Source organism: Ochotona curzoniae, unplaced genomic scaffold (assembly GCF_017591425.1).
Source record: "Ochotona curzoniae isolate NIBS_2020 unplaced genomic scaffold, NIBS_Ocur_1.0 patch42, whole genome shotgun sequence".
Lineage (NCBI taxonomy): Eukaryota > Metazoa > Chordata > Mammalia > Lagomorpha > Ochotonidae > Ochotona > Ochotona curzoniae.
In genome coordinates, this window is record NW_024466995.1 from 95 (window position 1) to 23,408 (window position 23,314).

At 51.3% G+C, this 23,314-nt stretch overlaps 1 protein-coding gene across 3 annotated transcripts; it reads left to right on the forward strand.

The window, feature by feature from the left end:
* The first annotated feature begins 4,263 nt into the window (after window positions 1-4,263).
* On the forward strand, window positions 4,264-14,719 carry LOC121167666 (bromodomain-containing protein 2). 3 transcript variants are annotated; one of them, XM_040997217.1, is made up of 13 exons: window positions 4,264-4,319; window positions 6,555-7,832; window positions 8,937-9,240; window positions 9,872-10,009; window positions 10,422-10,560; window positions 10,643-10,857; window positions 10,946-11,320; window positions 11,822-11,950; window positions 12,116-12,361; window positions 12,483-12,742; window positions 13,281-13,585; window positions 13,806-13,928; window positions 14,014-14,719. In XM_040997217.1, exons 2-13 carry the CDS (start codon window positions 7,804-7,806, stop codon window positions 14,148-14,150), a joined length of 2,400 nt encoding a protein of 799 aa, XP_040853151.1. In that variant the 5' UTR covers window positions 4,264-4,319; window positions 6,555-7,803; the 3' UTR covers window positions 14,151-14,719. The 3 variants fall into 3 exon arrangements, with proteins under 3 accessions (XP_040853151.1, XP_040853152.1, XP_040853153.1); XM_040997218.1 differs by lacking the exon at window positions 4,264-4,319 and adding an exon at window positions 6,228-6,377; XM_040997219.1 differs by lacking the exons at window positions 4,264-4,319; window positions 6,555-7,832; window positions 8,937-9,240 and adding an exon at window positions 9,508-9,599 and having other exon boundaries at window positions 14,014-14,336.
* Window positions 14,720-23,314: the final 8,595 nt, after the last annotated feature.

Sequence of the window (23,314 nt, forward strand, 5' to 3'; positions counted from 1 at the left end):
TCCAAATACTTGACCAAATCACCAAAAATGTTTTTGGAGTTCCTTACTTACTCACGCATGCACTAAGCATAAAATCCTTATTCATTCCATCTCACATTCTGGCTTCCTCAAATGATGGCATCTTTCTTCTCTGGTGTTCTTTGACTGTTCCCATTTCCTATGTGAGGATCTAACAGAAAGCTCAGTCCCTGGCCCTCAGTGGAACCATTTCATACTTCCTTATAAATCCCACCTACTTGCATGGCTGATTCAAACAGCACCTCGGAGGTGGCTCTCAAATCTAATTCTCCCAATCTTTTTTCTCCAATTTCAATCTCAGACCTTAATCTCTCTGCTGTGCTAATCTGGATAGAATACCACGCAGGGGAAGACTTCCTGGATTTAAGTCCCAGCTCTGCCACTTACAAAAAGTGTGCCTCCTGGGTAAAGCTTCCAGTTGCTTCAACAGAAAAGGGAGGTAACAATAGTATCAACTTTATAGTGTGATAGAGTTAATAGTCAATACATGCAAAGCACATTTTAAGTGTTCAATAAACAGTAGCTATCATCATGCATGCACATCTTTAACCAATTTAACTTTTTAAAAGACATATTTACTTGTGTATTTGAAAGGCAGGGTGATTGTGAAAAGGTTGAGAGAAAAAGCTTCCATGTGCTGGTTCATTGCTTGTTCAGGTACAACAGCTGAAGCTAGGTGCCATGAACTCCATCTGGGTCTCCCAGTGAGAAGCAGAAATTCAAACACCAGGACCATGATCCACTGTTTTCCCAGGTGCACTAGCAGGAAACTGCAATAGAAGAAAGCAGACTTAAACCATCTCTCTGATACGGGACACTGGTGTCTTAAGCGGCAGATTAACCCCTTATGCCACAATGTACAATAATAATGTCGTGGATATTAACAGGTACAGTGCTAACCAACAGAAGGCCAAGCTCCTACCTAATGACGTAATTTGATGAAGTTATTGCTCAGGATCTTTCAGTGACCTCCCCGACCAGGCCCAAACTGCATAGCACTGGAGACCCGCCCTACCATGGCCTCCGCCATTAATCTGCCTTCCCGTTTTCTCATTTGCAGCTCCACTGCTGTTAGCATACGCTCTGGTCAGATTGGGCTGCACTGTTTGGAGAATAACCGGTTCTAATTTCTGTCTTTCCTCATACATTTTAGTGTCTCAAATATGTACCTGAAGGCAAAGATTTTTGTCTATGATTACTCGCTTGCATGATGCCCATAATAGACATAATTACAATCTTACCTAAGTCACATACCTTCCTTCAACATTTGCTCAATTAGTGAGCATTTCATATTGACTACTTACTGTGCCAGGACCGGAAGGTATATTTTCAAACAAAAACAAACCAAAGCAATGAAAAAAAAAATGTAGGTACTTCAAAAAGTTTATGGCAAATGAAATTAAAAGAGGTATATTTTAGTGAAGTTTTTTTTCTTTAGAGTGAAAAGTTTTAAAATTTATGACTATAAGGAAACTTCAAGAAGGTCACAGGCCATGAAAACATTATGCATGGATTTCAAAATTTGGGGCATCAAAGTAAACTTATATTTTAATTCCAATTTTCCACGGGATTTCTGAAGTACCTTTGTACAACATAGCCCTGCTCTCAAGACCAGTTTAATAAAAGATAAAAACGTAGTCACATACATGTTCTTCACTGTGAAAGGCACAGGATTAACAAGAATAGACACTAAGGAAGAGTGGGGAGGACGCAGGACTGGACTTTTCAGAGCTGTTGGTACTCGGGCCTAGTTAGTTAGGGGAAAGCCTATGTAACACACAGAGGTGTGAAGCAACGGTCAATCTGGCAAACAGGGTAAGGTGGCTGCAGTTTAGTGCCCAAGAAGACGCGGCTGGACACGAAGCTGTTAAGGCCGCTGACCGTTCTGGCACACACAGGAATTTGGACTTTATCATACTAAGTAATGAGGAAATAGGACTTACAGCATATGACCAGCTGATTTGGAAAGCTCACTCTGGCAGTACTGTGGCAGAGGCAGAAAGTCTAGAGCAGCATGGTCCAATGGGACTTTGACGGGAACATTCTATAACCTGTGCTGGCCCTTGTGGTCACCGCTAGCTACATGTGGCTCCTAAGCACTGGAAACATGGCCAGTGTAATTGTGAACATAAATTTAAAATTGGACTTAAATTCAAACAGCCACAACTAGCTAGTAACTGCTGTACTAGGCTGTCAGCTCTAGAGATAACCACTTAGGAGGCTGCTACAGCTGAGGTGCCTGAACAGGACACAAAGGTGATTCAGTGGCTACTTATGTGGCAGCCTGCGAAGAGGAGTGGATGTAAAGTTGTGAGGAAAGCAATCAAGACTGACTTTAAATGCCACTCGGAGTGCCTGACAAGGGACAGGCTGACTCCAATTTTGAACACACTCAAGGGTGTGACAGTTACTTAAGTAGGAAAATTTAATAGGAAGTTAAGCTCGGGAGAGAGAAGCAATGAGGCACGCAGTGAGATGAGCTAGGGATGAACAGAATTAGAAGACACCAGGCAGAATCGCAGCAACTACCAACACAAAGGAAGGTGCAAAACCAGAGTGCACGAAGGAGCCGTGGCAAGAACAGTCAGAAACGCAGAATGGTGCCAGAAATCCGCTGGAAGGACGATGTCACAACAGAAGCATGACCAAATGTCAGCGCTTCTGAGAGGTCACACAAGGTGAGAACTGAACCCCGTTCTGGATCTGGTCAATTAGGAGGTCCCTGGTGATCTGCCAGAGTAGTTTTGGTAGTGGAGGCTGACAGAAACTGCTTGAAGAATGGGGACAGGGAGAGCGAAGAGGAAGCAAAGTGCAAGCCAGAGACTACTTAGGCAAGCTTCATTGCCATGCCATGGCTGAGCTGTGTGCGGAGCAGACTCTAGGAGGGGTGACATTGAGAAGGCTGTTTTCTTTCGTTTGGGGCTGGGAAAACAGGAGAGAGGTTAGGAATGCCAAAGGGCACAGAATGGAAAGCCACAGAGTACCAGAGGTAGACTGGGTCAAAAGTACAGGGATTTCCTTAAACGCAACAGAAGCTCCCCAGTTCACAGGTGGGAGCCGGAAGCTGCAAATGCTCCTGCAGGCTGGGTCTTCTGAGAGCTGGTTACTTACTGCAGGAGGGGCGTGGTTAGGAAATGAGAGGTGAAATCACCTTACTGAAGGCACACAGCTAAGGCAGGGGTGCACGGCCAAGAACTATCACCGCAGTATCTGTGCGTTAATGACCACGGTATCTTATACCACCGCCCCCTATTTGTATGGCGTGGATTCAAGACTCAGAGTGGAGGTCAAAGCTTTAGGACTGGAGTTATAACTTCAGTATTTGGCCAGGGGACCTGAAGGCCGGTGAAAACAGGGGGGGAAGTGGGATTGTAAAACAGCACGGCGATTCACAGGCTCCAAGGAAAGAGGACCAGGGACAGTGGAGGTCTTTACACCAAGGGTAAGAGGCCGAACAAGACACCCCGGTCCAGAGCGCACACCCCATCTCCCCGCGCAGGATGCAGGAGGGCGGTCAACTCCTCCCGTGGGCCTGGGGAGCAGACCCACCCTGCAAACCCCGGACTCCCCGGTCCCAGGCCCTGTCGTCCCTCACAGACCACAGCTCCGCGGCTGGACTCCGGCAAGCCCAGCGGGATCGAGCCGGGCAGTCCAGGCCGCCGCCGAGGCCGCGGGCGCTGTGGGGGCAGGGCTGCAGCGCGGGCGGGAAGGAGCGCGACGCCGGGCCCGCCCCACCCACTGCGCGCGCCCCGGGCCCGCAGCGCGCCTGCGCAGCCCGGCTGAGCCCGCGGCCTCGGGCACTCCTCTCCCCTCCCCCAGCAAGGCGCTCGCTTGCGCCTGCGCAGTGCGTGTCGCGAGGCTGCGGCAGCCATGCTGAACCCGAACCGTGAGGCGAGTGGGGGGAGAGGGTCGAAGACAGCGGGAAAAGCAGCCGGGGATGTGGAAAGGCAGCAGCTTTAGACAGCTTTGGGTCTCGGGAGCTAGGGCTGGGCCTTAGGGTCCCTTTGGCCCCCTTCGCGACCCCGCAAAAACGTTCGGAAAAGCGGCCCTCGTGGCGGGGGTGGAGGTGAAGGGAGACGGACACGTGACCGCAGCCAGCCAATCGGGGTGGTGCTGACGTGGCCGCGCGGCCGGGGCGCGCTCCCCACCCCCACCCGCTGGGGGAGGGAGGGGCTGGGGGCGACGCCCCCTCCCCCAACGCTGCTGCGGTTTCCGGGGGGGTTGACACCCCGGATTACGTCCTCCCCCCGTACCAAGCCGCGGGCAACACTGGAGCCCCCCTGGAATGTGGCAGGATCCAGGTGAGAAGGGGCCTGTGGGGAGGCGGGGATAGCAGTAATTGAGGTGCTGAAATCAGGGGTGGGGAGCCTGGGAGGGGGCTTCTTGGGGTGCCAAGGAGAATTCTGAGCGAGCAAGACCTGCCCATCTAGCATTTGACTGGCCCTGGGAGCGGGAAGGGGGGCCGAGCGGGAGAGGGCCACTGATGGGGGAGGGGAATGACCAACCTCGTGCCACATACCAATGGGAGGGCCAAGGGACGGGGGGCGGTGTGTACCCCCCAGTCCTCCCCTAGGGGTCCAGGCGCCCAGAGCCAGGTGAGAAGGGACCCTCTGGGCGGCTCAGGGAGGGGTGGCTGCAGTTCCTGCCCTTGGAGGGAAATGCTTTTAAAATTGCCTCCCTCGGTGGTGAACTGGGATTGTTCCCAGATGCCAACTCCCTTGTCCCCAAAAAAGAACAAATTCTGGAGGGAGCACTTCTGGGCTTCCTTTGTGTCGGGGTACGAAGCTTGCAGACGGCTCACGGCCTGCTGGAGGGCAGCTTCGAGACGCTCATGGCATGGCTGGGCGTTCACGTGGGCACGGCCTGCGGGGCCTGGTGCAGCAGCCCTGTGTGCCAGGCTGCGGGGGGCTTGGGAGTTTGGGGGGTCTGCTTGTGGTGGCCACCAGGCCCACGCTGGGTGTGGGCAGGGGGCGAGGAGGCTGGTCTGGGCCCTGGAATGTGTTCAGGCTCGCCAGGATTCGGGTTTCTCCGGGTCCCCTCCCCCAGCCCCGCACAGTTCTCCCCTTGTGTCCTGCGGGGGAGGGAGCGGAAAGCAGGGAAGAGTTGCTTTTCCAAATGACTGAGTGTCGGCCGCCTCCCCTGTGACTCACGCAGGGGAAGGGAGGCCCGGGAGGGAGCCGGGCGCCGTGATTTTCCGGAAAGCAGGAAAAGGAGCGAGAGTGATGTCTGGCTGCCCTTTCCCTGGCCGGGGCTCTGTTTGCTCAGCCTGCGGAGGTTTTCTGGCCGGGCCGGGCCCCCTGGTGGGCCGCGGGTCGGACCTGCCCCGCGCCGGGGAGGCAGGCCGCCTGGGGGAGGGGAGAGGCCGGCAAAGTTGCTGTGTCATCGGCCTCCCGGGCGCGGCCGCCTGTGCAGCGCGGCCCGGGCCTGCTCCCCTGCCCGGCGGGGAAGGGGCTCGGCCGGCCCCGGCGCGTCCCTCGCGCGGGCGGTTTTAGCCGTGTGCTCGAGAAGACGGCGGCCGGCGGCCATGTTAGGTGCAGTGGACGAGGTTCGGGCCCCAGGCTCCTGCGAACGAGGGAAGGTGGCGTGGCTGGAGCTCCCGAATCTAGGCTGAGCCCCTCCCTGGGAAACAAGAGTTTTTCTGAGATGTGTTCATCGACAGTAACTCCTTTCCCAGGGAGGCACACAAGGAGTCTGGAAGGAGACCCGGGCGGACGCAGCCCAGCACTGTGGTGGAGGCCGTGCATCCCTTTGCTGTGTCTGGCCGGTAGAGGCCTTAGGCGGCCTGACCTTGGGCTCTAGTTCCTTATTCATACAGTCGGCTGCCCTGTTCAGATAACCAAATCCAGAGGACTTCATAGTGAGTTGGGGGATGGGGCCAAGCAGCTCCCAAAATGGCTCCTGCCCCTCCTCGGAGGCGGACGGCCCGGGGGGAGGGGAGGAGGGGGAGGGCTCGCCGCAGCCGCCGCCTCCTCCGCTCGCCCTCCTCCCCGGCGCTGACCGACGGACGAGCCGCTCCGTGGGGAGGACTCCGGACCCGTGGGGGATGGGGGCCCTAGGAAGGCGGCGCGGAGGGGGCGGGGAGCCCGCGGCGAGGTCCGAGCTCGCCTCCAGGGAGAGGCCGCTTCCCGACTCGCCCCTGGGGTTAGGACTTGTTTTTCCCTACCCTGAGCCAGACCCCGGCACGGAGTTTGAGGAGGTGGGTTCCTTTGTGTAGGGCAGGTGGGTGCGGTGCAGATTCTGCTGCCCCTGAAGGCCCCAGGGTTTGTGGAGCCGGCGACCCGAGCCTGGGCAGGGATCGGCGAGGTGGGGCGTGCAGGTGCTGGGGTATCCCTGCTCGGGGCCTGCTCAAGCTTCGGGAGGTAAGAGGTGAGGGGGCTTTGGCGTTGCTGTTTTGCCTGTTGGGCCTGGGAGAAGGACGGGAGGATTTTGAGACTTGGAGGAATCTGTATTGTAGGCCGTGGGGGAACGTTCCCGCTCAGCTGTTCGCCAAACAAGAGCAGGCCGCGGCCTCTAAGATGGCGTCTTTCTCGTTTCAGACTTCCCTGCGGCGGCCGCCCCGCCGAGAACAACAGCCCGACGGCCGGCGACGCCCACGCGGCCCCGCCCGTGTCCTGCGGCTCGGCCAGCGGAGCAGCTACCGGTGCCGCGACCCGCGCGGGCCCCGCGGTGGCCATTCGCTCCGTGCATGCAAGACTGGAAGGGAAGGCGGGGAGAGGGTGCCGGAGCCTCGGGGGAGATGGCCTCCGCGCCCCTCGCAGCCGCCCTCCTCGCCGGGAACCGCGGGGCCGCAGCGCAGCCATTGGCCCGGAGACATGGCGGCCGCTGCCCTGTGGCTCCCTGCGGCACTCGCCCGCCCGGGACGGACGCGCTGGAAAGCGGGCCTATGACGTCATCGCGCCGCCCGGCCAATAGGAGACGCTCCCGCGGAGACGTGTCCCGCCCCCTCCGGCCTGGCTGCTGCACGCGCGTGAGCGAGCGGGAGCGCGCGGAGGGGGCGGGGGAAGGCTGGGGCAGGGTGGCGCGCATGAGCGGCGAAGCTCCGCCCCCCCGCCTATATATAAAGGGCCGGCGCGGGGCTCGGCGGCGCCATTTCGCGCTGGAGTGGAGCAGTCTCTAGAACGAGCTGGGGGATTCTGCCTTCCGAAACAGCCTTCGAGTCGTCGGGGGCCGCCATTACAATCCACGTCCATCCACTTGGAAATGGCCTTCCTCTCGGCTTATGACCGGTCCCGGCGGACAGTAAAGACCCCATAGAAGCCCCGGGGGCTCCCCTTTTTCGAGCCCCGCCCAATCCTCGGAGTCTGTCCACCCCTCTACTCCGCCCTCAAGAGGATTTCAAAGATGGAGGCGGCGGCTCTCTAAAGCACTTTTCCTGCTCATCCGCCTCCATCCGAGGTCGAAACGGGACTTCGTCCGTTCCGGGCGACCCCGGCTGCAAGAGGGAACCCCTGCAAACCGGCCGCGGGCTGTATTGGCGACTGTGTCTGGGATCGGGGATCGGCTTCACGTTTGAAGAGTCCTTCCCCCCTCTGCTCGCCCGCCTGAGCCGAGGCCGCCGCCATTTTCTTGCTGTCTGCCGTCTGCGAGTCGCGCCAAGCTGCCGGAGCTTTCCGAGAGGTAGCGGAGGGGGCTGCCCGGGTGCCCGCTCGGCCGCGGGGTCGCGCCTGGAGGGCCGACGGCAGCGGCCTCCCCCCCACTCCCCGGGTTATGCCGGGCCGGGCGGGGAGGGGAACCGAGGCCACCCGGACTTTCGGCTGAGGGCAGCGCCGGGTCCCCGTGCTCAAGATGCTGCAGAACGTGACTCCCCACGGCAAGTAGGTGTCCGCGCGCCGCGGGTGGGCCGGGGACGTTGGCGGCGGGTGGATGGCGGTTTGGCGCTGCGTGTGGGGGAGTGCAGGTTGTCGCTGGCGCCTGCCGGGCCTGGGCCGTCGGGGTGCGAGGGCTGGCCTGCAGTTTCAAGCGGGCGGTGGGTCTGGTGCCCAGCAACGGCCTGTCAGTTTTTGGGAGAAGCTCAAGGCTACTTCCAGTGCCGCGTAGGGTTGCCATGGTGATAGCTTCAGGAATTGGCAAGGGGGCTTCTCAGAATGGGGTAAAGGGGTCACTAACCCGCCCCTGGGTTCCCAGCGTCTGGGTTGTGTCCTGAAGTTCCGGTCTGGCTCGAGTGTCTGCGTGGGGGTGCTTGGGGGAGTTCGTTAAGTTTCATTCAGGGCAGGAGGTGGAGCTAGGGTTCCCCTAGCTTTGCGGATGTAAACAGTGAGGTCTTTAGTGTTGTGGGTCTCCAGTGATGGGAAGCACCTGGTCCAGAGAAGCACCCAAGGGACTACAAATGAGTGTTGGTGCTAGGCGTTGGTGGAGTTGATTTGCAGTGAGGCAGTTGGGGGCTGTCACACAGCGAGGCGGGCTCACTGACCTTGACTGCTGGGCGAGTGTTAAGGAGGGTCCGGGTGGGAAGCTGATGAGGCTGTTGCTCTTGCTGTCTGGTGTGATGATTGTGGTGGACTTGAAAGGCCATTTCCCAATGTGGAGTTCACTATTCCGTTTGTGTAGCACACAGGAGTTTTTGTGAACTCTTGGCAGTCTCATTTTATGATGCGATTTTTCTCCCTAAGTTATTGTTCCTCTTTTTACCAGCCAGCTTCCCAGAGACTTGCCACCATGGCAACCACCAAACCCCTAGCGATGAGGAAGCTTTGGGACTCCACCCCTTTTTTGCTTAAGCCCCATCCCCATAGGGCTACAGTTTTCAGATGTTAAGCTGTCTTGGGGCCTCAGTTGCATAAGGCTAACCCCTTCCAAGGGTCAAATCCTGAAATAGTCAGGCAAATAGTACGGATTTTGCTTCTTCGTGTGTGTCTGTACAGGCGCGGACTACATGCCTGTGAAATTATTGCATCTAATTTTGTTTCCCATCCTTACAGGCTTCCAGGGGAAGGGAATGCAGGGTTACTGGGGCTCGGCCCAGAGGCAGCGGCGCCAGGGAAAAGAATTCGCAAGCCCTCCTTGTTGTATGAGGGATTTGAGAGCCCCACGATGGCTTCAGTGCCAGCTTTGCAACTGACCCCTGCCAACCCGCCACCCCCAGAAGTATCCAATCCTAAAAAGCCAGGACGAGTTACCAATCAGCTTCAATACCTGCACAAGGTGGTGATGAAGGCTCTATGGAAACATCAGTTTGCCTGGCCATTTCGGCAGCCTGTGGATGCTGTCAAATTGGGTCTACCGGTGAGTAGAGACATGGGATTAAGGGGGGGCAGGGTAATGAGCAAGAATGTGTGTGAGTGGGGGGTGGACTGCACAGAGTAGGTGCTGCGGCCCCTAGGGAATGGAGTCCCCATTTCACCCCCTGTAGGGCAGGTAGCCGCCACCAGAGCTTTGGATTCTTGGCCCTTTGTGATTGCTCCAGCCGCTTGCTCTCTCTTATCTTGGCATCTCTTATTGTTCCCTCCATGTGTCCTTCCTTAACTTTTGTGCCCTGGCTCCATTTTACAGATTCCCACCCCAGGTTGGGAGAGGACCACGGTGGCCAAAATTCTTAGCTTCTTCCTTTCCCTCATGCAGTCCATGGATAGCCAACCCCAGAGGTAATGTCACAGGATGGGAAGTTTGCAGAGAGGGAGGGAGGTGGGTGGTAGAGAAAAGCAGTAGGGTCCTCCCAATGGGTGTTAAGACTGCTTTTTCATTTGTTCACTCCTGTCCCTTAGTTTAGTCGGGGCCGCAGATTAGGAGCTATTAATTTGTTTAGGGTGTATGTGCGTGTGTGTGAGAGAGTGAGAGTTGTTTGGTAGTTTGGCTACGGAAGTAAGCGGGGGTTTGAGGGGTTTTTTTATGGCACTGATTTTAGCTTTTTGTTTAGGACTATCACAAAATCATAAAACAACCTATGGACATGGGTACTATTAAGAGGAGACTTGAAAACAATTACTACTGGGCTGCCTCAGAGTGTATGCAGGATTTCAATACTATGTTCACCAACTGTTACATTTACAACAAGGTGAGTTCGTTTAGATGATACTGTTGTGAAAGGTATTGCAAAGTGATCAGGGCCTAAATTTCTGCAATCTACATGGTACTGCTGAACGGTGATGTGTCTGCAGAGATCCTACATGCAAAGGTTAATTAACTGAACACATGTTATACCTGGAAATGGTGGTCTTGTTTCTCAGAAAACTCCAGGGACCAAAATAGAACAAAATCTCTGTTCCTATCTGTCATTTCCTTTGTTTCTGAACTTTAAGGAAACCATGCGAGGCTTGTTGCATTTTGAAATAGTTGAGAAAATTAATGTTACTGACCTAGTGTAGGTAATTCTCAGCTCTTGATGCTGAAGAGATTGGTGGTCTGGGGATAGGAATTCCTCAGTGTGTCTTCAGGTTTTTTAACCTTTTGTGTGTTGTGTTTTTTAGCCCACTGATGATATTGTTTTGATGGCACAAACGCTGGAAAAGATCTTCCTACAGAAAGTGGCGTCAATGCCACAGGAAGAACAAGAGCTTGTGGTGACCATCCCTAAGAACAGCCACAAAAAGGGGGCCAAGTTAGCAGGTAAGGAAGAGTGGGAGTTTTGCAAATGGGAATTTCAAACTAAAAATTACCCTCACTCACTCCACCCCCCTTTTTTTTCCAGCGCTCCAAGGCAATATCACCACTGCTCATCAGGTTCCTGCAGTCTCTTCTGTGTCTCACACAGCCCTGTATACTCCACCACCAGAGATCCCCACCACTGTCCTCAATATTCCCCATCCATCCGTCATCTCTTCTCCCCTTCTCAAGTCCCTGCACTCTGCTGGCCCTCCACTCCTTGCTGTCTCTGCAGCTCCGCCAGCCCAGCCTCTTGCCAAGGTATGGGTATGAAAATGTCTTTGGGAATGGGGAAGTTTTGAGTGAGGTGGACCTGAGATAATAGGCATGTATTGGTTTTTCTCTACAGAAGAAAGGGGTTAAGCGGAAAGCAGATACAACCACTCCTACTCCTACAGCCATCCTGGCTCCTGGTTCTCCAGCTAGCCCTCCTGGGGGTCTTGAACCTAAGGCAGCAAGGCTTCCCCCTATGCGCAGAGAGAGTGGTCGCCCCATCAAGCCACCCCGCAAAGATCTGCCTGACTCTCAGCAACAGCACCAGAGTTCTAAAAAAGGAAAGCTCTCGGAACAGTTGAAACATTGCAATGGCATTTTGAAGGAATTGCTCTCTAAGAAGCATGCTGCCTATGCCTGGCCTTTCTATAAACCAGTGGACGCTTCTGCTCTGGGCCTGCATGACTACCATGACATCATTAAGCACCCCATGGACCTCAGCACTGTCAAGGTACCCACTGCATGGGGCAGATGGGATGCTCAGGCAGTGTGATCAGAGCCTAGGGACTAGAGCAATTCAGTCACACTTCATTAGGGGCACAGTGCAGTCTGAATCTTGCTGTTTTATGAAATAGTAGGAAGGGAACCGGTCAAGTACTTGATGAAAGTGCGTATTTCCTGGAGTTTGCAACACCAAGGATGGGTTTTGTCTTCAGAACAACACAACTCATCTACAATTAAGTTGTATTTGTTTGGAAGCATCTCAGTTGGGGAAAAGGGTGGAAAGGTAAACTGAGACCTCCTCCCTTCCCCTACACTTGATTTTCTTTTCTAGACGTAAATGTTTCTGCAGTCCACTCATTGCTTTGACTTGAAACTTGAACTCCAGGGCACAGGTGCTTAAAGTGATCTCCACTGTGCTCTCAAGAAGAGGGCTGCTCTGGTGGTGTCTGGGGTTGGCAGGGAAAGGTGAGTCTGCCTGTGCAGCTTCTGATGCTGCCTCCTTCTGCAGCGGAAGATGGAGAATCGCGATTACCGAGACGCACAGGAGTTTGCTGCTGATGTGCGGCTTATGTTCTCCAACTGCTATAAGTACAATCCTCCAGACCATGATGTTGTAGCCATGGCACGAAAACTGCAGGTGAGTGAATGAGGATTTGGAGTCTGAAGTGTAAGTGGGTATGGGAGAGATTATTCCAAATCCTCATAACCTCCACATGGAACTTTCTACCCTGTTTTTAACTTGCATGAATGGGTATAGCCTGGCAGGGTGTCGGCATAGTTTCAAGTCTGCTTCTGTTTCCAGGATGTGTTTGAGTTCCGTTATGCTAAGATGCCAGATGAGCCACTAGAACCAGGGCCCTTACCCATCTCCACTGCCTTGCCCCCTGGCCTGGTCAAATCGTCTTCAGAATCCTCCAGTGAAGAAAGCAGCAGTGATAGTTCTTCTGAGGAAGAGGAGGAAGACGAAGATGAGGAGGAAGAAGAAGAGAGTGAAAGCTCTGACTCGGAGGAAGAAAGGGCACACCGCTTGGCAGAGCTACAGGAACAGGTATTATGTCACCCTTCAGTCTTTACTGGGTAAGAGGTTTATGTCCGACCTTTGCTCGGAGTTTTTTCTCTGATTCATTCTTTATTGTTTATGTCCTAATTCATGTCTGATTGTTCTTCAGCTTCGGGCGGTTCATGAACAGCTTGCTGCCCTGTCCCAGGGCCCAATATCTAAGCCCAAGCGGAAGAGAGAAAAAAAAGAGAAAAAGAAGAAACGGAAGACAGAGAAACATCGGGGCCGGACTGCAATTGATGAGGATGACAAAGGACCCAGGGCACCCCGGCCACCTCAGCCCAAGAAATCAAAGAAAGCGAGTGGAAGTGGCAGTGCTGCTGCTCTGGGCCCCCCTGGCTTTGGACCTTCTGGAGGAAGTGGCACCAAGTGAGTTCTTCACTACAGGACGGGAAGGAGAATCTAGTTCTAGTTTTCAGAGTGTGTCCACGTGGGGTCAGTGGATTTTATGCAGATGGTGGTAAAAGCAGGCTTTGCAACCACTCGATTGCCAGCTCTTACACTGTGAGGTGAAAGTATGTACACAAATTAACATAGCTGTGGTGTAGTGAAACTTTCAGAAGAAAAAGTAGTAATGGCTGTACTTGTTGTCTGGGTCAGTTTGCTGCTGCTCTAAACATAAACAGAAGTTAGACTTTGTGTGTTAGTACTGCATTGAGGAACAAAAAAAGAACCATTCATTCTAGCATATCCTGGTGTTCAGAACCCAAAGTAAATATAAGCTGATAGGCCTGCAAGGATCCAGTAAAATGTTCTGCCTTCCTAATTACAGTAACCCATCTGACTCAACCATTGGCCTTAGTGCGAAACTCACCACCCCCATAGGCAAGAGAGGATTGTTGGTGAACGGTTGGCATGTGTTGAAAGAATGTTCCTTCTCCACTTGACCACTTTACATTGCCTGCAGGCTCCCCAAAAAGACCACAAAGACAGCCCCGCCTACCCTGCCCACGGGTTACGATTCAGAGGAGGAAGAGGAGAGCAGACCCATGAGCTATGACGAGAAGCGACAGTTGAGCCTGGACATCAATAAGTTACCTGGGGAGAAACTGGGTCGAGTTGTACATATAATCCAAGCCAGGGAACCATCTTTACGGGACTCAAACCCAGAAGAGATAGAGATTGATTTTGAAACGCTCAAGCCATCCACACTGAGAGAGCTTGAGCGTTACGTGCTTTCCTGCTTGCGAAAGAAACCTCGGAAACCCTACAGTAAGTAAACTGAGAGCCAGCCCCGTGCTCAGTGTGGTCTGAGGAGATAGTTTGCAAAGGGGGTGGTGCTTAATCCACTAGGAGTGGCCAGCTGCAGGCCTAGGCGTGCATTGGCTGCTTCTAGGTGTGTGTGTTGTTGAAAGGGGTCTGACAACCCCGGGAATGACACTGAGGTGCTTAACAGTGTTTGAACTGAATCCTGCTAAATTTATTTTTCTAGCCATTAAGAAACCTGTGGGAAAGACAAAGGAAGAATTGGCTTTGGAGAAGAAGCGAGAACTAGAAAAGCGGTTACAAGATGTCAGTGGGCAGCTAAATTCCACCAAAAAACCCCCCAAGAAAGGTGAGTGTTTGAAGTTGCTGCTGATTCTGACTGGGCTCTGCTCCTGCCTGTTATCACATGTTTTGCCTGTGTCTTTGTACTGCAGTGAGTGAGAAGACAGAGGCATCCTCTGCACAGCAAGTGGCCGTGTCACGGCTCAGCGCTTCCAGCTCCAGTTCGGATTCCAGCTCCTCCTCTTCATCTTCCTCCTCTTCAGACACCAGTGATTCAGACTCAGGCTAAGGGGTCAGGCCAGATGGGGCAGGAAGGCTCCGCAGGACCGGACCCCCTAACCCACCCTGCCCCACACCTTCCCCCTTGCTGTGACACTTCTTCATCTCACCTTCCCTCCCCCCTCTGTAGGAGAGCTGGCTCTGCAGGGGGAAGGGACACAGGGACACAGACTGAAGGAGGAACATGGACAATATACTCCTGAATTCCCAGCCCCATTGGGTGTGACCTTTTGGGCAAAGAGCCCCCCTGTTCAAAATTACTGGGATGGGGCAGGGATACAGGGTGGGAGTGGGCCAAGGCCCTGTTAGGCCCTGTTCACTTCTAAGGGCCCTGTTTTGAGGTTGTTTGTTCTAATTTATTTTAAGCTACGTAAGGCTGAGGGGTTGTCATGAGTCCCCTCAGCCTCCATGGGGAGGGAAGAAGGGGGAGCGCTTTTTTTACGTTGACTTTTTTTTTTCTACTGTTTTCCCTTTTTCCTTCCATACCATTTGGGGCCCTGGGAGTTAAAGTCATCTCCCCATATGGCCCCCTGGACTTTTGTCTGTTGGTTCTAACTTGTAAATAAAGAAAATATTATTGAAATTTCGAGTTCCATTAGTAAGTTTTCATGGTGTTTCTGAAGGAACATAAGAATTGTTTTGAGCCTGTTTTTAGTTTTGGGCTAAGAAAAATCAAGTGTTCCAAAAGTTCTAAAACTAGTTTGAAGTGGTTCTTAGGTTCCTGTGGACTGGGTTTATGAAGTGATTCAAACACAAAATAGCAAGTCAGGATAGCCACAGTGGTGGGGGTATGTGCCACGCAACACTTGTAACACAGATGGCCTTGTTTGGATAAACATTACTGCCTTAAAACTGCACAGTGCAGGGCCCAGCATGATAGGTCCTCACCTTGCACGCGCCAGGATCTCATGGACACGAGTTCTAATCCTGGCAGCCCCGCTTCCTATCCAGCTCCCTGCTTGGGACCCTGCACTTGTGTTGGAGACCTAAAACAGCTCCTGGCTTTGGATTGGCTCAGCACCAGCCGTTGCAGTCACTTGGGGAGTGAACCATCAGGCAGAAGATCTTCCTCTCTGTCTCTTCTCTCTGCGTATCTGACTTTCCAATAGAAATTTAAAATCTTTAAAAAAGATAGTATTGATCACAGAACCGTCACAGCAGCAGCACCTACCTTGCTAAAAGCAAGAAACTGGATTTGTGCTTCAGGTAGCTGAGGTGCATGGGGTCTGGAATTGAGGGCTTTACTACAGAAGGAAGGACCAGCATCTCTGTAAGGGACCACAGCAGTTTCGTGATGAAGTAATACCTCCTGCTGTCCCGAATCCTGAGTTGAAACACCTGGGTGCTTGAAGCTCGGGAACTGGTGATACAGAATGGGTCTGAATCATTTGTTGGGTGTACCTGAAGTAATAAATGAGGGTTTTGGTTATCTTGGGATGTTGTATCGTTCTGACAAAAATAAAAAACGTTTGAGAAGTAATGGAGCTTTGCTAGGGGGTCTTTGGGTGTTTAGGTCTAAAGAACAAGATGGCTAAACTGGGCTGGTTTTGGGAGGTGGAATCCAGCAAACAGGTGGCATTCTGCTTAGGTGTGTGCACGCACATCACAGTGGGGAAAAATATCCAAAAGCAGTGTTCGTGAAGTTTAACCCAGACACCAATAACAAAGGTTCTGGTTTTTAAACGTTGGCTGGGTCAGGATGGCCCCAGATTGGTAGTTTTCAGTTGACTACATAAGTTTTGGTTATCTCCAGTCCATCCTGTTTCCTGTTAGGCATCATAATGGTTTCCAGATACTTTGTGGTATGTGTATTGTGGCACTAGGAGGGCCAGTGTGGGCCCCCCATGCTCCTCACAGTTTACTAGAGTTGTTTGCTGCCAGTTTTTTTTCCCCCTTTAAGCTATTCCTCTGAAGTATTTCCTCTGAAGTAGTGTTGGCAAGGCAAGGCTAGGGACTGTTCTGTTCCTTCAAACACTGCCTAGCCAGGGTGTGGGGCTGAAGCTGGGACCATAAGGCTTTGTTTTCATGGACTTCAGACATGGAGGCATGACTAGGTCTTTATCAGTGGAACCCTTGTCCCCAGCCCTGCCATCCTGGCTCTGGGAGTCTCAGACTACTTTATTGGAATTGTTTCCATGAGGAACTCCCAGGATAGGACATCGCCCTCAGAGGCAAGCACAGTAACCAGGTAATTCAGAGAAGGAATGTTTGGGAGAACCAGGAAAAGAAAGAAGATGCTTACGGTGGAACTCTGTTAACATCTTAAATCTTACTAGCTTGGAACATGATGACAGCTTTAAGTTGTATTTCCAGTAGCAGAATACCTAGAAGACAGTTGCAGTGGGCTTTGCAGCGCAGACATTCAAATATTAAAATAAGTAATGTTTGTATCAGGAGGAGGGGGGTTGAATATTGCCAGTAGACAAGGCAACTGGCAGCCTACTAGTCTGCTTCACAGGTGAGGTAAGGCACTCGCCTGTGCAGGAGGTGTGATTTGAGCCCAGGAAATCAGAGGCTCAGATACCTGCTACACCAGACAGTGCTGTGGGCTGGGTAGGAGCTGGAAAACAAACCAGGCAGAATCATGAGAATGGTGGTTTGTTGAGGAAGCAATTTGTCCTAGCACAAGTGAGGATGGTAGTTTATTAGTAGAGAGGCCACCAAATAGATGAAGGGATTCAAATCTAGCACTTAGCCTTTGTAGCTTAAAGTGTGTGTGTACTCTACATGCAATATGTAAAGGATTCCTGGCAGAACTTTGGAGGTGGAGGGTTCACAGTTGACCTTTAGTGGCAGGTTTGAATGGAATGCGTATGGATCAAGAGTGCTGAGACACTGGTGTACTACCACAAAGTTGCCCACAATCAGTGGGTCATCTAGCCTGCAACTTCATCCAGACTCTTATCATTTCTCTGCTCTTTCAAGTGCTGTTCCCATCCCTTCCTGTTGAGAAGTGAACCTGATTTGCCATGGTGATACGGGCCACCATTAACTCTGCACTCTGGTGCCCGGTGTTCTCCATCGCTGTCTTTGATCTTGCAGAGCCGTGCCATGATAACCAGTTACCTGGATATGGAATGGGCAAAAAGCTGAGGACAGGAGAGAATGGGGGACAGCCCAGAATGAAATGCAGTGCAGAAAGTTCTGTGAGTGGACAGCAGCTGCAGTGTCACCAGGAAGCTGAGAAAAAGAGAAAGCCAGGGCAAAGCCCTTGTACTACCAGGCACTTTGACGGATGTCTTCCATGGTGAACTCTTTACATACTGTTACATGTGTATTACTCCTTTTCAGAGCTGAGGCAATTAATGTGCACAAGATCTTGGAGCTAGTGGGACAAGGATGTGGCTGAGTTCAAAGCTACTTATTTGAAAGGCAGGGTTCTGGAAAGAGAGGGGAGAGATCTTCCATCTGCTGGTTCACTCCTCAGGTGGCTGCAACAGACAGGGCTGGGTCAGGCGGAAGCCAGGAGCCTGGAACTCCATCCAGCCAGCTCTCGCCTGCTTTTCCAGGTGCATTTGTGGGGAGTTGGATTGAAAGTGGAGCAACTAGGATGCAAACTGACCCTTTGGAGATAATAATATTGAAGGTGGCACCTCAGGGTTTCTGTTCTACCCCAAAAGTTTCTGGTTATGCCCTGGGCATGGAACAGAAAAGGGATTTAGAAGTGAATGAAAAATAGATGCTGTTGTATGTGTTTCAAAATGAAACCAGGAATACGAAGACAGAAGAAATGGAGCAAGCTGTTTATAAGCGTAGGTGAGGAAGGCCCCAGTAATGATGTGGCACAAGGGCAAGTTGCCAACTCATAGTTAGCGTTCTTCCTAACCATACCTTCAGGCCAAGCTTAGACGCTGGGTGGGGCTTCTGTGAAGGAGGAGTCCTGTGGGAACCAGTTTACTCCAGATGGACAGGGAGAGGAAACCAGGGTGGGAGGAACAGGTGTGCCTTGACTAGAAGAAGGTGAGCCAAGAAACAAAAATTATATTGTGTGCCTTCTTCATTTTTACTGTTTTTATTAATCATGTCTTCTGATTGGAATTGGCCATGAAATCTCTAATGTGGGGAAAGATGTTATCTTATTCTTGATGCTTCTAATGTTATAGTGACTTAAGGCCTCAGAACATTTTTTTCAAAGGGTAAAACTGAAAAAAAGCAATTGTAGTCCCCCAACATAAAACAAATTTTATGCTTTGAACCCACAGATGAGAAAGTTGTATGTACTAATAACTAATGGAGCACAAAGGTATTTATTTTTATTTTAATTAAAAGCAATATATACATTACAGAGCTGTAATTATTGGTGACATACATCAACTTAGGCGTTCAGAAATCCAGTGATTGGTTGCTTAATTTCATGTTATTTTTAAAGTATGGCATAGCATTATAAACCTGCACATGTTTTCAACAATTAAAATTTCCAAACATACTAGGAAAAAAAAAAGCTGGTTAAGGTACAAAGAAAACTTAGATACTCTATTTAACTGATTTTGTCATGTTTGTTTCAATTCTGTGTATTCTGAATCCATTTCAAAGGAAGTTGAGGCTCTCATAGGATTTCCCTGATATGATTTCCCAATCAGTATTCATATTTTCCCATTTTTGTCCCAAAAATATTTGTATTTTTTTCTCCTAAAGGTATTTCTGAGGGTCATCCACTTGATTTGCACGTACTCTCTCTCAATCCCTACCCTCACCACCATCCCCACCTTATAATGTCTCCCTCTTGTCCCAGCAAGCACTTGAGACATGACATTATGGTATGAGGTGACTCTGTGCCTCCATCCTCAGCATGCCCAGTGGCAGATGGTAGTCCCACGCCTTCCTTGAGCCCATGGTCATTTATTAGCTGGCATGCAAACAAAGCTTTGGGACAGTAGTTCCTTCTGAAATACACACTTGTGTTCCTTAAGTTTACTGGGAATTAGAAATGAGAATATCACAGGCAGAGGTGCTAGAAAAGGATTTTTTTGCCTGTTTGTCTTATTGATTGCTAATGGGAACTCATTGGTGTTTGTACACTCCATGTGTCTTTGATAACAAATTGTTTCCACTCAGGTCAACAGGAGGCCCTCTGTCTTCCAGTCTTGTCTTGCCTTGCTTTCTGGAACAAGAAGATACTATGCCAGCTTTGTTTTCTCTCTGCCCCACACCTGGAGTCAGAAGAGTAGAGTAGAACTCCCGGCTTCCTCCTGCCGCTGTCCTGGCCATTGCGGTCATAAGGGGAATGATCCACTAAATGAAAGAGCTCTCTCTGTCAAACAGATAAATCTTCAAAACAAAATCTATTGAATAAGGACTTTAGTGGCTTTTGTGTCTAGAATACATTCCACTATGAACATGTAGCACTGTCTTCTAACATCAGTTCTTTTTGCTAGTTATCACACATCATAGAAATTTTAAATTTTTATAAAAACAAAGTATACATCTCAATGGGTCCCCCACAGTAGCCTAGCAGTTAAAGCCCTCACCTTGCATGCACAAGGATCCCATTTGGGCACCGGTTCAGCTCCTGGTGGCTCTGTTTCCCATCCAGATCTCCAAGCGGCCACAAAGGCCAGAGCCAATCCAAAGCCAGGATCCAGGAACTTCTTCCGGGTCCCCCACGCGGGTGCAGGGTCCCAAGGCCTTGGGCCATCCTCCACTGCTTTCCCAGGCCACGAGCAGGGAGCTTGATGGGAAGTGGAGCAGCCAGAATTAGAATTGGCATCTATAGGGGACCCCAGTGCATTTAAGGTGAGGACTTGAGCCACTAGGCCACTGTGCTGGGCCCACTCAGAAATTTTTAACATCTTTATGTTAACCGTGTCACCAAGGAATTTGACAAGGTTTTGATATTTTATTCTTTCCTTAATTCTTTAAATATTTACTAAACTGCTACCATGTTTCATTCAGGTACTATGGCAAGACCCTGAGCCTAGAGCAGTTCCGTGAGGGCCCAAGAGTGGAATCAAGGGCACTGGGCACCTACTAGTCTTCAGGAGTGGTGTTGGGATCCAAGGGCGGAGGTTTGCAGGGGACAGATGTGCCGGGGAGTCTGTTCCTTAGGAGACTCAGCTTACACAGAGGTGACGTGACATCAGAGCACAAATCATCGGTAGCACTGTCCTGAGTCCCCGGGGTGAGAGAGGCAGGCAGAGCCTGAGTCCACTTCCGTCCAGGCACAGCCACTCCTCCAGGAGCTGAAAGGAGAAAGGGAAGCCCACGAGGCGCCTCACTCAAGCACGGGCAGCTGACTGGAAGATGCTCAGGTGTCAGAGGAGCCGGAGCTGGGCGGTTCACTTAGCAGAGTTGCTCAGAGACGCCCGGGTGAGTGACACCACATGCGGTGCATAGGGGTTGAGTTGCAGGCGTCAGCGTCATGATCTTGGGCTCCAGGGAGACGCAGTGTGCCTGTAGCTTACAGGAGAAAGAAGAGTGGAGGGAGCTGGGCTGGGAGAAACGTGCAGACCCATCCCCCTTGTCCTGGTTAGGAGTTTATTATGTTCTTTTCTGAGCAAGAAAGTCTGAACACGGGCATGAAGTGAGATCAGTGAGATCGCTTTGGTAACAACGAAACCTAGTTACTTTTTCAACCTCACCCCACCCCATTTCCTGCAGAAGCCGTGACAGAATTTGCATCTCAGAAGGGAGTGACCATCGCCACTCCCACCTTATACACATTTCCTAGCAAGGCTAATGTCTGACCACGCTTGCCCTGCCTCCTCTCTCCACGTGCTGCAGTGGAAAACAACCCAGCATCGTGCAGCCCTACCCAGCCACCCTGCAGCTGGCTTCCGCCTCTGTAAGATGTAGGTAATTATGCTTAACTCACAGAGCAGGTGCTGGGGAGACATGACATGATGCGTGGATGGCAGAACAAGGCCTCGTGTTGCCTCAGGTTTGTGACACAAGGCCATAGCAGATGTCACCTCGGAAACCCTCCTCTGGCCTTGGATTTCCTGAAGTGTATCTGACACTGAGGCAGGCGTCCCAGTGTTATGCCCTGGCAGAGGGAAGCGGGAATGCCCTGGGAAGGCAGAGAAGAGGTTCTGCCGAGCTGAGGGAGGGGTACATGGTCTGTGGGTCCTGACAGCCCTGCTCCTGTGGGAGGGTCATCTGCGTGGAGCATCTGCCCCAGGCACTGGGACCGCTAGCAGACTCCCTGCCTGGCCTGGTGCAGAGCAGCCGGGCAGTCACTTTGTAAGCACCATACTGTTAAGGGCTTCAGCTTGCTTGGTCACCTAGCTGGGCAGAGGCAGAACACAGAAGACATTCCTCCAAGGTATCCACACACACAACAACTGGATTTAAAACCATCCTCATGGCATGGGTAGGGAGCAGGTTTTGAATCAGATTAAAGACCATTTAAAGAAATTTGCTATTTCTTGCATGATTTTATCGACCTTGCCTACCAAGACAGTACACCCACAACACATGAATACCTTTTTCCACAGACCCAGCACATCAGATGTGTGCACTAAGCAGACAGTGTTATTTCAACCAGCTGTGGAGCCGTGGGAGCAGGCTGCATTGGAGGCCAACGAAATGGAATTAAATAGAACGCTGAACGTCTTTCAACGCCTCTTATGTCCCAGGCAGTATGACAGAGGTTGGAAACATAAGACATAGAATTGACTTGCCCTAGAGGGGCAACATCAGCAGAGTGAGGCACGCACATGGTTAACCCTGACACCCGGCAGAAGGCAGAATATACTGTTGGGAGAGAGTGGACAGAAGGTTGGGCTTTGGGTTGGCAAGGCTTCTCTGAAGAAGTGGTGTTTGGGCCACAGCTGGGGAGGGACAGGGAGTGTTCTGATTGGTTAGCAGAAGGCTGTCTGGCACAGAGAACAGGGGGACAGTTTGTGAAGGAACTTCACCCTGTAGACATGAAGCACTTATGGAAATAGAAAAATACACTGCAGGCTTCCAGGCAGAAAATGAAACCAACAGGTGAGGGCAGTGCAGTGGATTAAGCTGCTAGCAGTGCTGACATCCCTTATCTGACTGCCAGTTCAAGTCCCAGTTACTCCGCCTCTGATCCATTCCCTGCAAATGAGCACGTAGGAAGGGATGATGACTGAAGTATTGAGTTTCTGCGACCCACCTGGGAGGCCTGGACAAAGTTCCCGGCTGTTGTGGTCTTTTGGTGAGCCAGCAGATGGAAGGTTTTTCTTGCTTTGCTTTTCCCTCTTGCTCTGCCTTTCAGGATAAATAGGTTACATCCAAGTCTCATGACTGAATATCCGCTGGCTTACCAATCACACTGAAGTGAAGAGACAGAGAAGAACCTTGAAGATTCACACAGGAGGATCGATGCAGTGACACAGTGTGCTAATCCTCTGCCTGCGGTGCTGGCATTGCATATGGGCGCAGTTCAAGTCCTGGCTGCTTTGCTTCCTAATCCAGCTCCTTGCTTGCAGCTTGAGAAAACGCAAAGAATGACTCAGGTACTTGGGCCCTGAATCCTGTGGGAGACCTGCAAGAAGCTCCTGGCTCCTAGCTGGCTTTGGATCAGCTCAGCTCTGGCCATTGCAGCCATTTAAGGAATAAACTAACAGATAAAAAAATCTGTGTGTGTGTGTGTGTGTGTGTCTGGCTGTAACTCTTATTTTCAAGTTAAATGAATACATCTTTAAATAATAAAAGGTATTTTAAAAATTTTAATGAGAGTGGTTTCCCTTTGCATTTTATGTCCATGTAAACTAGCAAAAAATGAAAATAAAATGAATGCATGTCCACCTTGTGCCAAAGCTAACAAGCTTGATTCAGGGGCTTCAGAAGCACGTGCCTCACTAAAATAAGACAAAGACCCCAAGAGAGTTGTTGCTGGAGCCAAGAAGCAGAGGAACCAACACAGAGAACAGGTGAATCCTGACAAGGATGGCGGAAAGGCCTTCCCCGGATGACGACGTGTCACTGAGGGAGACAGGAGGCTCTGTCTGGTTTCATCTGATGATAAAATTGATAAAAACACCTGTTGTGTCTGTTTGCACTGTGAGGACATCTATGATTCACTAATGATAGATATAAAAAAACCAAAGAGAAAGAGGCAGGGTCAAATTACCATCCATTCGTATTAACCCTGAGTGTAATGGCATAAACGTATCAATCAAATGTCATAGATTAGTAGACTGGATTAAAAAACAAAACCCATTTATTTGTTGCCTACAGAAGACATATCTCACCAACACAGAT